General features: G+C 45.6%; 1 protein-coding gene and 1 pseudogene across 3 annotated transcripts in view; both read right to left on the bottom strand.

The window, feature by feature from the left end:
- Positions 1-15,392, bottom strand: part of NUP210L (nucleoporin 210 like) — a 125,805-nt gene that overhangs the window by 27,551 nt on the left and 82,862 nt on the right. For 2 of the 3 annotated variants that reach the window (XM_070077685.1, XM_002715340.5), the window contains 10 exons: positions 13,408-13,496; positions 12,112-12,216; positions 11,397-11,498; positions 10,337-10,465; positions 8,141-8,268; positions 5,198-5,330; positions 2,172-2,234; positions 1,597-1,776; positions 1,155-1,235; positions 937-1,068 (listed from right to left, as the gene is read on the bottom strand). In XM_070077685.1, coding sequence (XP_069933786.1) covers positions 937-1,068; positions 1,155-1,235; positions 1,597-1,776; positions 2,172-2,234; positions 5,198-5,330; positions 8,141-8,268; positions 10,337-10,465; positions 11,397-11,498; positions 12,112-12,216; positions 13,408-13,496 — 1,142 coding nt within the window. The remainder of the gene's footprint in view (positions 1-936; positions 1,069-1,154; positions 1,236-1,596; positions 1,777-2,171; positions 2,235-5,197; positions 5,331-8,140; positions 8,269-10,336; positions 10,466-11,396; positions 11,499-12,111; positions 12,217-13,407; positions 13,497-15,392) is intronic. The other variant, XM_070077684.1, reaches the window with a different exon arrangement.
- On the bottom strand, positions 8,283-10,326 carry LOC100352678 (protein FAM136A pseudogene; annotated as a pseudogene).

Here is a 15,392-nt window from a genome sequence, read left to right as displayed (position 1 = left end):
AGGCCAGTGCCGCAGCTCACTAGGCTAATCCTCCACCTGTGGCTCCAGCACCCTGGGTTCTAGTCCCGGTTGGGGCACCGGATTCTGTCCCAGTTGCTCCTCTTCCAGTCCAGCTCTCTGCTGTGGCCAGGGAAGGCAGTGGAGGATGGCCCAAGTGCTTGGCCCCTGCACCTGCATGGGAGACCAGAGGGAGGCGCCTAGCTCCTGGCTTGGGATCGGCTCAGCGAGCCAGCCGTAGCAGCCATTTGGGGGGTGAACCAATGGAAGGAAGACCTTTCTCTCTGTCTCTCTCTCTCACTAACTCTGCCTGTCCAAAAAAAAAAAAAAAAAAAAAAAAACAAAACAATGTAAAAAAAATTTGTTTTTGAGAGCTTTTTCCAGCAAAAATAATTAAAACTCATATAGTATCGTGATTACTCAAAATTTGGAGCCTTAAACATATTTTAAAATTACATTAAAAATTAATTCAAAATTTAAAAATATTTATTTATTTAAAAGGCAGAGAGAGAGAGAGATCTTCCATTTGCTGGTTCATTTCCCAAATGGCTACAATGGAGCTGGGCCAAGCTAAAGCCAGGAGCCAGGAACTCTATATGGGTGGCAGGAGCTCAGGTACTTGGGCCATCATCCACTGCTTCCCCGGCATATTGGCAATGAGTGGATCAGTAGCGGAGCAGCCAAAACTAGAACTGGTACTCCAATATGGGATGTGGACATCCCAAGCAGAGTTAATCCATGGTGCCATAACACCTAACCCTTAAATTTGGATTCTTCATATGATATGCAGGTTTCCAGAGTTCACAGAACAACAGTAAAAGTAGATAGATGACAATACTGTATAGTTTAGAAAATGAGCCAATCTAAAACTTATGAGGAAATAAAATAAGTCGGACATCAACATGACTAAGATAATAGAATAAATAGAGAAACTCATACCTCTGAATGCCTGGGCACGAGGTCCAATACATCCCTTTTGCTCATAGACCAGTGGAATGTGAGCCCGGGACTGGCATTGCTGAATGAGAAAGGGGTCTGGGTACTGGTCACTCCCATGACATAAACAGGCATCTGGAAAGAAAAAGTGGTCTTGTGCCCTACATTTCCCTTGCCTGGTGTTATCAGAGTGTGAGCCAGGAACAGGCCAGCCTACTGACCTCAGTGGCTGTGATGAGTCTAGTTGCAGCTGCGAGGATCCTCACAGCCCTCAGCTGAACGACTTCAATCTGCACTTCATCCTGCTCAACAGGGTGGAGAGCAAGCTTAGTCTAAGAGGGAGTTTCTGTGGGGTGGACAAAGATGCTTACAACAACTGGTTTGTTGTTTTGGCATTCACCAATAACCTCACACCATAGATAGTTTTTTTTTTTTTTTCTTGAAACTACTTCATGATAGGGACCATGTCTTACAACAATGCCCATACTCTGTAGGTTTTTCACTACAAATGACTTGTTTTCCGTGCCTGTCAAGAGAATGCAAGGTAAGGGGGACTACCAGGGTTTTTTTGTGCTGCTTATGCCCTTATCATCACGAAGCCCTCCCACACCTCCCCACTATGAATCTGGTTCCCAGATGGAAGAGCAGAAGCAGAACTAATACCTGAGAAAACACAATGACTTTTCCAGTATCTTCATTTACTGCCTGGATAGTGCCATGGACCACAGCTGTGCCAGCCACCTTGCCTGTGACCTGTCCACGCCTATTAACAACAGCCACAGTCTGATTACTGATGGAGAAGTGAATGATTGACTGGGGCTGGGGGCCGCCTTCAGACATTACCTGGAATTTATAAACATGCCAGTGAATACCTGGAATATCGGGAAGAAGTCACATCCCTTTCCCCAACATTTTATCCAAACAACTTGACTTCTTCAGTTCCCCGCACTTCCTGTAGAGCATATCCCATATCAGCTCAAATGCAGAAGAAATGGAAGTGCTGTGAATTGTCCATGGGACTCCAAGAGAGGGTTTATACCACGTACATCGTAAATGAGGGAAAACACTCATTTTCTTCGGTATCAAATTCGGTTGTATTTGGTTGGGAGTAGATAAGAGGAAGACAACAGGAAGAGGATTTGTGTGTGTGTGTGTGTGAGAGAGAGAGAGAGAGAGAGAGAGAAAGAGAGAGAGGGAGAGAGAGAGAGAAGGTAAACCTTATTTTTCTTTCAGATCACCTGCATCATGTTAGTTGGAATCAGTGTCATTTTCTCCGGAACAAGTCTGAAGGGAGGAAACACCTTGAAGGAGAAAACCCAAAAGACGACAATAACTAACTAGAGTCAATTTCATAACAAATGACTGGTCTTAGTCTAAGGAAAACTTCTAACTATGTACAAAGAAGTTACTACTTGTATTTATAATAGCAAAAAGTTTTAAGTAGCTTAAGTGGGAATACTTACATATGTTACTATATATCCACATACTGGAGTAAAAGTGGCCATTAAATTTATATTTACAATTAAATTTTTTTGAACAATGAGCTCTCAGGCACCTATTACCCACTTTCACCAACAATTAGCTTTTAATAACATAAGAAAATACTTTTGATAAAAGATTCAGATGAAAACAAGAGTGTGAGTTATCCACGTTAAAATATTCACAGGGGAAAGAGTGAAGGAAATCCACTGAAATATTGTTTTTTTAAGATTTACTTATTTATTTGAAAGGCAAAAAGAGAGGGAGAGAGGGAGAGAGAGAGGGAGAGGGAGAGAGAGGGAGAGAGGGATAGAGAGACAGAGAGAGAATCTTCCATTCACTGGTTCACTACCCAAACGGTACCAATGGGCGGGTGAGTGTAGGTTTGGGATATCATTGGCTGTCTTCCCAGGCACATGAGCAGGAAGGTGGATAGGAAGTAGAGTAGCCAAGACTTGAACCAGTCCTTCATTATGGGATGCCGGGATTTCAAGCAGTGGCTTAAGTCACTGTGCCACAACAATCAGCCTCTCCTTTTTCATTTGTTGTAGTAAAAGTCTGTTTTCTTTTCCTTTTAAATATTTGTTTGAAAGGTAGGCAGCCAGATTTGGGGCAGACTGAAGCCAGGAGCCAGGAACTCCATCCAGTTCTCCCACGTGGGTGGCAGAGTCTCAAATATTTGGGCCACAATCCACTGCTTTCTCAGGCACACTGGCCAAGAGCTGAATCAGAAGCAGAGCAGCTGCAACTTGAACCTGTGCCCAGATATGGGATGCCAGCACCTTAAGCAGCGGCTTAGTTCACTGTGCCACAACATCACCCCTAATTGAAATCTTAAGAGTGGTTGCCTTGGAGCCAGGGCTGTGGCATAGCAGGTAAAAGTGCCGCCTGCAGTGCTAGCAATTCCATATGTGCCCTGGTTCAAGTCCCCACTGCTCCACTTCTGATCCAGCTTCCTGCTAATGTGCCTGGGAAAGCAGTGGAAGATGGCCCAAGTTTTTAGGTCCCTGCACTCATTTGGGAAACCTGGAAAAAGCTCCTTGCTTCGAATCAACCCAGCCCAGCTGTTGTGGCCATTTGGGAAGTGAACTAGTAGATGGAAGACCTCTCTCTCTCTGCCTCTGCCTCTCTATAATTTTGCTTTTCAAACAAATAAATAAATCTTTAAAAAAAAAGTCACCTGTAATTCTGCAACTTAGAGGCAACCACTCTTATTTAAAAAAAAAAAAAATTATTTATTTATTTATTTTTAAAGAAGTGCCAGCCCCTTGCTGGCGCCGCAGCTCACTAGGCTAATCCTCCGCCTAGCGGCGCTGGCACACCGGGTTCTAGTCCCGGTCGGGGCGCCGGATTCTGTCCCGGTTGCCCCTCTTCCAGGCCAGCCCTCTGCTGTGGCCAGGGAGTGCAGTGGAGGATGGCCCAGGTGCTTGGGCCCTGCACCCCATGGGAGACCAGGAAAAGCACCTGGCTCCTGGCTCCTGCCATCGGATCAGCGCAGTGCGCCGGCCTCGGCGGCCATTGGAGGGTGAACCAACGGCAAAGGAACACCTTTCTCTCTGTCTCTCTCTCTCACTGTCCACTCTGCCTGTCAAAAAAAAAAAAAAAAAGTGCCAGCCCCTTATTTAAGGTAGTTACAGAGAGGTAGGGGTAGAGGCAGAGAGATACAGAGAGAGGGAGAGAGAGAGAGAGGGAGAGAGAGATATCTTAACAACCGCTTGTTTACTCTCCAAATGGCTGCAATGGTTAGTGCTGGGAAGATCTGCAGCCAGGAGCCAGGAGCTTCTTCCAGGTCTCTCACATGGGTGCAGGGGCCCAAGCACTTGGGCCATCTTCTATTGCTTTCCCAGGCCATAGCAGAGAGCTGGATTGGAAGTGGAATAGCCGGGACACGAACTGTTGCCCATATGGGATGCCAGCACTGCAGGTGGCAGCTTTTTTTTTTTTTTTTTTTGATATTTATTTATTTGAGAGGCAGAGGCAGAGAGGGAGAGAGAGAGAGAGATTGATCTTCCATTTGCTGGTTCACTCTCCAAATGGCTGCAACAGCCAGAGCTGGGATGATCTGAAGCTAGGGGCCAGGAGCTTCCTCTGGGTCTCCCAGGTGGGTCAGGGGCCCAAGTGCTTCCACTGCTTTCCCAGGAGTGTTAGCAGAGAGCTGGATTGGAAGTGGAGCAGCTGGGACTTGCAGCATGCCACAGCACAGGCCCCTACAGGTGACTTTTATGCTGCATTTTTTTTTAATTTGACAGGCAGAGTTAGACAGTGAGAGAGAGAGACAGAGAGAAAGGTCTTCCTTCTGTTGGTTCACCCCCCAAATGGCCACTACAGCTGGCGCGCTGTGCCGATCCAAAGCCAGGAGCCAGGTGCTTCCTCCTGGTCTCCCATGGCAGGTGCAGGGCCCCAAGCACCTGGACCATCCTCCACTGCCCTCCCGGGCCACAGCAGAGAGCTGGACCGGAAGAGGAGCAACCCGGACTAGAACCCAGCGCCCATATGAGATGCCGGCGCCACAGGCGGAGGACCAACCAAATGAGCCATAGTGCCAGCCCCTTACGCTGTATTTTTAAACGTTCTTTTGTGCTTTGCAAAATTTCTACAAGAACTGTATTACTGTTTTACAGAAAACAAAAGACCAAAAGCATACTATAAGTTGTTCAAGAGTTAGACAACTCTCATATTTTTATTTTTTGGTCAGATGATTTTCAATTTGTGCAAACTAAATAGAAAAAGATACACAATGCTAAAAAAGATGAAGTATAAATTTTGGATGAGATCATTTCCTTACTTCAATTTGCCGAGGAGCTGATGTGAATTTTCTCCCCATCTTGTCTCTGGCAATAGCTACAAGTGTGGTTTGCCCAACAGTGACAGCTCGAAGGATATAATTTTCAGAGTATTCATCTTGTTCGTCCATTAGCCTGCAAAGATCCATGCATTTATCATAAGAAAGATTTGTGTTAAATGTTTTATTTTATTTGTTTGAGAGGTAGAGTTACAGATAGAGGGAGAGACAGAAAGGTATTCCGTCTGATGGTTCACTCCTCAAATGGCTCCAATGGCTGGAGCTGTGCTGGTCTGAAGCCAGGATCCTGGAGCTTCTTCCGGGTCTCCCACATGGGTGCAGGGGCCTAAGCACTTGGGCCATCTTCCTCTGTTTTCCCAGGCCATAGCAGAGAGCTGGATTGAAAGAAGAGCATCCCATAAGGGGTGCTGGTGCCACAGGCGGAGGCCTAGCCCACTATGCCACAGCACCGGGCCTTAAAAGATTTATTTTTGAGAGTGGCCAGCAATGCAGATTTTCAAGATGTTTAACATTTTATGCTCATTTTAATTCGGCTAGGGGGAACTGCAAGACAATAGTTGTAAATTTCCAGAGCCAAGACAAATTTCATAGCAACAATAGGAAGCTTATGAGGGACAAAAAATTGTTCTAAGGTTCCAAGGGAATAGGGCAATATAAACATAGATTGGCAAACCTGCAAATACTAAATTGTCTTGGAATTCCTGTATTTCTCCATTCTCAGAGAGAACGACAGTGTCTCTGCTTCTAAACAGATTTTTGATAGTCCCCTGGCTTGAAAGGCAGAGTTCACAGAGAGAGAGAGAGAGAGAGAGTGAGAGAGGGAGAGACAGAGAGAGACTCTTCCATCCACTGGTTCACTCCCCAAATGGCTGCAAAAGCCAGAGCTGGGCCCATCTGAAGCCAGGAGGCAGCTTATTCCGGATCTCCCATGTGGGTACAGGGGCCCAAGTATTTGGGTCATCTTCCACTGCTTTTCCAGCCACATTAACAGAGAGCTGGATGGGAAGTGGAGCAGCTAGGACTTGAACTGGCGCCCATAAGGGGGTACTGGCATTGCATGTGGCAGCTTTACCTGATACATCACAATGCTGGTCCTCCAAGGAGAAATTTTTTTAAAAAATTTTATTTTTAAAAATTTATTTGAAAGGCAGAGTTACAGAGAGGCAGAGGGAGAGAGGAGAGGGGGGGACTTCCATCAGCTGGTTCACCCCCCAAATGGCTGCAATGGCTGGGGCTGGGCTGATTCGAAGCCAGGAGCTTCTTCCAGGTCTCCCACATGGGTGGCAGGGGCCCAAGCACTTAGGCCATCTTCTACTGCTTTCCCAGGCACATTAGCAGGGAGCTGGGTTGGAAGTGGAACAGCCAGGACTCATCCATATGGATACTGGCACTGCAGGTGGTGGCTTTACCTGCTAAGCCACAGTACCCTCCCCCACAAGGAGAAATTTTAAAAGATGGAAATATTAGAGCGGCCATTGTGGCACAGCTGGTAAAGGCACTGCTTGAGACTCCTGTATCACATGTCACAGTGCCAGTTAGAGTTTGGCTGCTTTGCTTCCAATCCAGCTTCCTGCTACTGCACCTAGGAAGGCAGCAGAAGGTGGCCCAAGTAACTTGGGTCCTTGCTACCCACATGGGAGACCAAGACGGAGTTCTGAGTTCCTGACTGTAGCCTGTCCCAGCCCTGGCAATTGCACACAGTTTGGGGAGATGGAAGATTCTCTCTCTCTCTCCCTCGCCTATCACTTAGCTTTTCAAATAAATAAATACATAAATTTTTTTTAAAGATTTATTTATTTGAAAGTCAGAGTTACACAGAGAGAGGAGAGGCAGAGAGAGAGAGAGAGAGAGGTCTTCCATCCAATGTTTCGCTCCCCAATTGGCAGCAATGACCAGAGCGGTGCCAATTCGAAGTCAGGAGCCAAGAGCTTCTTCTGGGTCTCCCACATGGGTGCAGGGGCCCAAGGACTTGGGCCATCTTGTACTGCTTTCCCAGGCCATAGCAGAGAGCTGCATGGGAAATAGAGCAGCCGGGTCTCGAACTGAGGCCCACATGGGATACTGGCACTGCAGGCCAGGGCGTTACCCACTGCGCCACAGCGCCAGCCCCAATACATAAATTTTTTAAAAAAGGGAGGGGCCAGTGTTGTGGCCAGCAAGTTAAGTTGTTGTTTGTGACATGGGCATCCCACACTGGAGCACCAGTTTGAGCACTCGTCTTCTGATCCAACTTCCTGCCAAAGTGCCTGGGAAGGCAGCAGAGGATGACCAAGTGCTTGGGCCCCTGACACTCAAGAGCGAGACCAGGATGGTGTTTTTGCCTCCTGGCTTTGGCCTGGCCCTGAACCAGTAAGTGGAAGATGCTCCCCTCCCCACCCAGTAAATAAATAAATACATAAATAAATCTTTTTTAATGGAAATATTAATGACGCACACATGATTTTAGTCCCCAAACAAAACATCTGAGAACCTGAAATAGGTATCTTGTAGAGGGCTGAATATGAGAAGTGAGTTTTGGGCTGAAATTTACTGTATCAGAAAAGGAAAGGAGTGGCAGGCACTTGGTCCAGCCGTTAAAAGTCGGGTTAGGACTCGTCCCAAAATGGAGCCCTTAAGTTTGAATCTAGGCTCTGCTCCTGATTCTAGTTTTCTGCTAATGCAGGTGATGGGTGGAGTAGTTGGGCCCTTGCCACCCACATGGGAAACCTGGATTGAATTCTCGGCTCCTTTGGCTGAGGGGCATTTAGGGAATGAGCCAGAGTAAGGCAGCTCTCTCTCTCTACCTGTTTCCCCACCCCACCCTCCACCCAATAAAAGGAAAGGAGAAAATCTGAAGTAACCTAAGAGAAAGCTGCCCAGGCTCCCAGGAGGGAGAGCCCCATGATATCAAGCATAAGGAGAAAGATGTATTGAAATGATACTTACGTGAGGGTGACAATGGCAGAAGCCAACTGCAGTTTAAGCTCCATGTTTTGGAAGTATTTATTTCGAAATGGACGTTTGGAAGGGCCAAGAACCCTCACAGTCACTAACACAGTCTTGCCTATCTCAACCTAGTAGTTTAAAAAAGGAAATAGTAGATGTTTAATAGAGGTATCTCATTCATCAAGGGCTGTCTAACGCTTAAAGGGAGACAACCTTTTATGTTCATGCTAAATGTTCCTGGTCAGCCTTTGATCCTATAAGCCTAATGTGTGTGTACTGTTTAAGTTGCTCTTTAACGTTCTACTTACCTTCATCATGTTTAATGTTGGTGTATTGTCCCTTTTTTGGGGGAGGGGGCAGGGATTAAACCTTATTTATTTTCTTTAAAACCAAACAACTAGGAAAATATATCACAGCATTCTAACAGTGAACAGACAAGCTATATGATCATTTCAGCAAGTTCTTAAAAAAAACAAACAAGATCCTTATCAAAAATGATAAGGTGCCATTCTGGGGCACGACACTTGTGGGCTGCAAGGGCCCCAGACAAGATGGGACCTGGTAATGTGGGGCTCCCTTCCCTTTCCCCGCTCTCAGGCAGTTGAGGCTCCCCCAGGCTGCTGCTTTTCCTCCTTTGACCTTCTAGTCGCCAGGGGATTGTCTGAATAAGGCTCTGTTAATTCAGGGGCTAAGTAAGCAATGCTCTGTTTAGGCTTTCATCCCATTCCGTTACACAAAACTCAGGTTCTTTCAAACCTAGTACTTGACAGCTCTTTATTATGTAGCCAGTAGTTCACCTTTTACCGTTCATTCCTAGATATTGGTATAAGTCACGGTCAAAACCCCCTTTCCTTACAAGGGGAAACTGTCGCCGCAAGTTTATCCTGGGACCCGTGAGAGGGGAGCTGTGCTTCCCACACCCTGCGTGACATCGCTTCTCCTGAGTTTGCTTGTCTCCAGGCTGAAAGATGCAGTCCACAGGGTCCTTCAAAAATTCTTTCCCAAACTACTCTCCCTCCCAACTCCACATCTTGAATCAACCTCATGCCCTTGTATATAAAACAAAACCAAGCAAAACAAAGGCCCAGAAACATATTTTCCCCTTTTCCACTAGTGACCTTGTGAATTCTGTGTTACAATGTATGGAAAACAGTGTGGCAACAGCTCTGCCAAATAGGAGGCTGGCAATGCACAGAAGCCCCTCTCTCCAACTGTACCAGACCTCAGGCAGGTGAGAGGAACCCACCGCCTACTGTACCTGTGCAGGTAAGAAGAATCTGGTGCTTTGGGGGGCTCCGCCTGGATACAAGGGAGGGCCCTACTGCCAGCACAAACCCTTGCCACATGAAGTCTAGGCTCGAAAACACTCCCCTGTATCTCTAACCCAGATTTTAGCACCAGTTTTTTTTTTTTTTTTCACTTCCAAGGATTGAAATATAAAGGAATCAGTGTCCAGAGGCAAGTTTCATATACTTTAAACTCATTGTCTTCTATAACTTCATTCATAAAAGACTAAAGTTCCCATTCCTTTTAAAAATAGATTCCTTCCCACAGCCCCGATGGCCACCGGCAGACTTTTATTTACCAATGGATGAGAGCGACTCCTTCATCTTCTTGGTCATGGTTGGGATGAGGTGCATGTGGCCATCCACACACTTGGTCACACAACTGTCCAGCTGCTGCATCACCTGCAGCTCCTTATTCCCTGCGTCTATGGAATCTTTGGCTTTGTCGTTGCAGTGAATGATACACCGGGCCAGGCGGTCCTGGAGCTTCTCCAGCTCGCTTGTCACCAAGGCCTGGGCCTGAGCCAGAGGCATGTGGCAGTGTCGATGCACTGGTGCACCTGCTGCATGGACACCCAGCTGTCCTCACAACAGCCAGTGCTGCACTGGAACATGAAGCTCTGCATCTACGGATGCTCTCCCTCTCCAGGTTCTTCACCATGGAGTCCACCGCCTCCTGCAGCCGGAGCTGCTGCAGCTCTGCCATGTGACCTTGCGCTGTGCAGCACGGGCGCACACATGGACCCTGTGCACGGGCCAGAGTATTGTCCCTTAAGGGCTGGTATTTTTATAAACACTACCAAGAGTCCTGCTATACACACGTAGTAGCTGAGAAGAAACTATATTGAGTGTTGTTAGGGAATAAGAATGAAGCTCACTTCATATCTGAGACAAAGCAGACGTCTCTCACCTTATCAATCAAATCGAGCTCCAGCTCTTGTATGTCTGACACTCTGAGGTGGGCTGTTGCTGGGCCCAAGAAAGCCAAGCAAAGATCATAGACTTCTAAGGTGAGAAATCCAGGGTGCACTGGGATTAACTAGAAGGAAGATGATAGCAGCTGAGTAAAGAAGCAAACATGGTCCAAGCATAATCAGAGCAATATTCTCCTCAAAGCGGAAAATGTGACATCTTACTTCCTTTGGGATGGGAACTCTTGAAGGTTCCTTCACATATTTCAGGCATAGTACAGTGTGTATTCTTAACAGGATGTTTCATTTCATGGCAAAGTACCTTAATAAATATTGACTGACAGAGTAGAATTTAAGTTGATTGAATTCAAGCAGAATCTAACATACGTATCCAGCTTGTTAAGTATGGACAAGGAAAGAATTTCAAGAAGAGAATCAAGTCCATTTACAGGTGTTGAGATCACCACTAGGAGCTGACTGACACTTCACTCTTCCTCCTTGTACTACAGCTCTGAATAACAGCATGTTTTTTCACATCTTTTGTCAGCACCTAGTGCCTGACTCCCTTTTTTTTTAAAAACAAAGACATCTGAAGTTGTTTGAGCTCTTAGAAAGATATATAAGTATAAATATTATCTTTAGGTATTTTTATTACTGCAGGTCAACTAAAAACAAGTCCTTTGGCATACTGTCTGTGGGGTCAGCTTAATATTTCCAGTTTTCATATTCTGCCTGAAAACATGATATACTCAAGTTATAAAGTCATTAGTATATTTAATTATCTACACAGGTATACATTTTAAAACCTATGAAAATTAGCCTTCTTTTTAATGGAAATCTAATCTAGATGTATGTTATACTGTTCTCAGTTCAGATAGAAACAAAACTTGCTCAGTATTTTAGCTATTTTTCGTTGAAGAATCAATTAGGTGAAAGAAAGAAAAAAAGGAAAATGTTACTTTTGTAACAAGTTTTAGACACACAGTGAAATTTTTAATGATTTGCCTAACAATGAACTTGGCCTGAGACCATCAGTCTGGGAATAGCTCCACAACTCACCTGGACAGAGCTTTCTGCTTCCATATAAATGATGGTGACAATATCTTGCTCACTGCTGTTAACCAAAAAATAACCAGACCCTTCCACGAGGTTAAATGTTTCCTGTGGAACAATCAGACAACAATATTCTATTCCATTCAGTTTATAAATAGCTCAAAGGGAATGGCTTCCACTTATCTAAAAGGGTGTGGAGTTAAAATATTAAAGTTAATGGACACAATATAAAATATTATTAAATATACCTTAAGAATATTACAGCTAATTATTATATATGTGTTATACATATGAATGCGATTTTCAACATATAAGTGAATGTTTTTCAAAATTTATTTGTTTATTTAATTTATTTGAAAGGCAGAAAGACAGGAGAGATAGAGAGAGATCACCCATCTGCTGCTAAGCTACCCAGATGCCTGCCACAACGTGGGCTGGGTCAGGCGGAAGCCAGGAGGCAGGCGCTCCATCCTGTTCTCCCACATGGGTGGCAGGGATCCAACTACTTGGGTCATCACCTGCTGCCTCCCAGGGTGTGCATTAGCAGGAAGCTGGAGTGGAGAATGAAACCAGACCCAAACCTAGGAACTCTGACATGGGATGTGAGCATCCCAGGAGGAGCTTAGCCACCAAATGCTTGCCCCAAGTGAGTGTTTTCTCATACTCTTGATAATCTCCCCTCCAACATGATTCCCTTTCACAAGACCCATACAGCTTCTACCTTCACATCAGGATGATTATAGATGGTAGCATTCTCAGGCAGCACAGTTACATCATCCACCAGGAGCAGTTCCACAGCTGCAGATCTGGGCAAGTCGGAAATTTCCTAGAAATGTAAGGAGAACCACACAATTTCTCATTTCTCAGCTCAGTGAGAGAAAATCCCTGTACTCATTGGTGCCAAAGGTTACAGAATCACAGAAGTGCATAATTCTCAAGACCAGTGTTGCGACATAGTGGGCTACGCCTCTGCCTGCGGTGCCGGCATCTCATGTGGGCGCCAGTTTGTGTGCCAGCTGCTCCTCTTCTGCTCCAGCTCCCTGCTAATGGCCTGGGAAAAGCAGTGGAAGATGGCTCAAGTTTTTGGGCCCCTGCATCCATGTGGGAGAGCTGGATGAAGCTCCTGGCATCAGCCTGACCCAGCACTGGCCTTTGAAGTCATTTGGAGAGTTAACCAGTGGACGGAAGATTTTCTCTCTCTCTCTCCCTCTCCCTCTCTATCCCTCTCTCCCTCTCTCTATCTATCACCCTGTATTTCAGATAAAATAAATCTTTAAAAAGAAAAAAACAAAGCCTTAAGGTTCAATTGTTTAATTTGAAAGGCAGAGTGATGAAGAGAGATGGAGGGAAGGAGGGAGAGAGGCAGAGAGAGAGAGAGATTCCATTTGTTGGTTCACTCTCCAAATGCCTGAAACAGCTGGGCCTGGCCAGAAGTCAGGAGCCCAGAACTCCATCCAGATTTCCCAGGTGGGTGGCAGGAGCCCAAGTACCTGGGCCATCATATGCTGCCTCTGAGGTGCTCTGAGGAAGCTGGATCAGAAACGGCGGTGGGACTTGATCTTAGGCATGTACAGGATACTGGCATCCAAAGACGCAGCTTAACCCAGAGTTCCATAATGCCCACCCCTAATTTACAAATCTTTTTTTGTTGTTAAAGATTTACTTTTTTATACCAAAGACAGAGTTACAGAGAGAGTGGTAGAGCCAGAGAGAGAGGGCTTCCATTCCATTGTTTAACTCCCCAAATTACCACAACGATCAGAGCTGAGCTGATCTGAAGCCAGGAGTCAGGAGCCAGGAGCTTCTTCCAGGTCTCCCAGGTGGGTGCAGGGGCCCAAGGACTTGGACCATCTTTCACTGTTTTCCCAGGCCATAGCAGAGAGCTGGATCAGAAGAGGAGCAGCCAGGACTTGAACTGGCACCCATATGGGATGCCAGAGCTGCAGGCTGGGGCTTTAACCCATGGTCCCACAGCACTGGCCCAATTTATACATCTTATTTCATAATCTTCACTTACCTTTGGGCTTTTCTTTGCTGAATAGCCAACAAAATTGACTCCAATGAGTACCGTCCCTTTTATCCCATGTACTTTAAGGACCTGATGACCTGAAAACATACAGAAATACAATACAATAACATACATACAATAAAAAAAAATACAAAAAAAAAAGCCAGTAACATGTAGAATATAAAAGCTCCTGGCTCCTGTCTTTGGATTGGCTCAGCTCTGGCTGTTGTGGCCATTTGGAGGGTGAACCCGCAGATGGAAGACCACTCTCTCTTTCTCTCTCTGCCTCTCTGTAACACCACCTTTCAAATAAATAAATTTAAAAAACCATAAAAAAGTATCTCCAGAACACCAAATTTTGTCCCAATCTTTTCCAAATGGTGTTTTATTGCAGAGGAGGAAAACACTGAATGGGGGGAATACATGAGAAATGAAAACTGCATTCTAACTCAGTGTTAACTCTGCCACTATGGAGATATTTCAAATCATTTGTGGAAAAGTAGAATTAAAAAGTAAACTTATTTTGGTAAAAAAATTGAAATTCATAGTTCTAAAAACAATGCACAATTTTTATGAACTTGTTTGAAAATTTCTAATTTATTTTATTTGCCACACACACACACACACACACACACCTCCCACCTGTTGGTTTACATTCAAATGCTCAGGAGCCAGGAATTCAATTTGGGTTCCTCATGTGAGTTGCAGGGACCCAAGTACTTGCACAATCACCTGCTGCCTCATGGTGTATCCATTAGCAGGAAAAATTAGAATCAGTTACAGAACAGGGACTAGAAACCTAGGCACTCCAATGTGGGACATGGATGACAGAGAGGCGGGGCAGAGGCAGAGAGAGAGGGGTCTTCCATTTGCTGGTTCACTCCCCAAATGGCCACAATGACTGGAGTTGTGCCAATACAAGGTCAGGAGCCAGGAGCTTCTTCTGGGGTCTCCCACATGGGTGCAGGGGCCCAAGGACTTGGGCCATCTTCCACTGCTTTCAGGCCATAGCAATGAGCTGGATCAGAAGTGGGGCAGCTGGGACTTGAACCGGCACCCATATGGGATGCCGGCACTGCAGGTGGTGGCTTTACCCACTACGACACAGTGCTGGCCCCTCAGTGCCTTTATTAAATGAGGGAATGGGCCAGGCAAAACTACAGTTCTTTCCACTTGTGAGGGTCATTGAGTCCAAAAATAGGATTTCAACAAATGTATGAGGAGTTCTTGTTTGACCTACAAATGGGAACAAGAAATACACGGACAGTCTTTTGGGACCCTCCACTCTTCTACACCATTCTGTATATGTAGATGTCTATCTTCATATACATATGTGTATCTACAATCATTTACTCAAACATTTTAAATGGCTAACTGTTTTTATTAGGTCAATTCAAGCTCTGCAGCTAGTATTTGAAGTCTTCTATAATCTGTAATGTGACCCTCCTTCCCTCTCCTCCTCCCTTCTTACTCTTCCCCCTCCCCCTCATCTTTCTCTCTTTTTCTCTTCTTTCTTTTTTTTTTTTTAAAAGAGTTATTTATTTATTTGAAAGGCAGAGTTATATATATATAGAGAGAGACAGAGATCTTTAATTTGCTGATTCACTCCCCAAATGGCCACAACAGCCAGACATGGGCCAATCTGAAGCCAGGACCCAGGACTCAGGAGCCAGAAACCAGGAGCTTCTTCCAGGTCTCCCATGTGGGTGCAGGGGCCCAAGCACCTGGGCCATCTTCTACTGCCTTTCCAGGGGCACCAGCAGGGAGCTGGATCGGAAGTAGAACAGCCTGTATAGGATGCCAGTGCTGCAGGCCAGGGCTTTAACCCACTGTGCCACAGCACCAGCCCCAAATTACTCTGTCTCTGCCTTTCAAGTAACAATAAAAATAAGGGGCCATTGTGGTGCAGGAGGTGAAGCAGCCACCTGTGACGCCAGCATTCCATTGCAGCAATGGTTGAGTCCCAGATGCTCTGCTTCTGATCCAGTTTCCTG

The sequence above is a fragment of the Oryctolagus cuniculus genome, chromosome 7 (genome assembly GCF_964237555.1).
Source record: "Oryctolagus cuniculus chromosome 7, mOryCun1.1, whole genome shotgun sequence".
Lineage (NCBI taxonomy): Eukaryota > Metazoa > Chordata > Mammalia > Lagomorpha > Leporidae > Oryctolagus > Oryctolagus cuniculus.
Note: the sequence above shows the minus strand (reverse complement) of the source record. Positions and strands in the feature narration are given on the sequence as shown.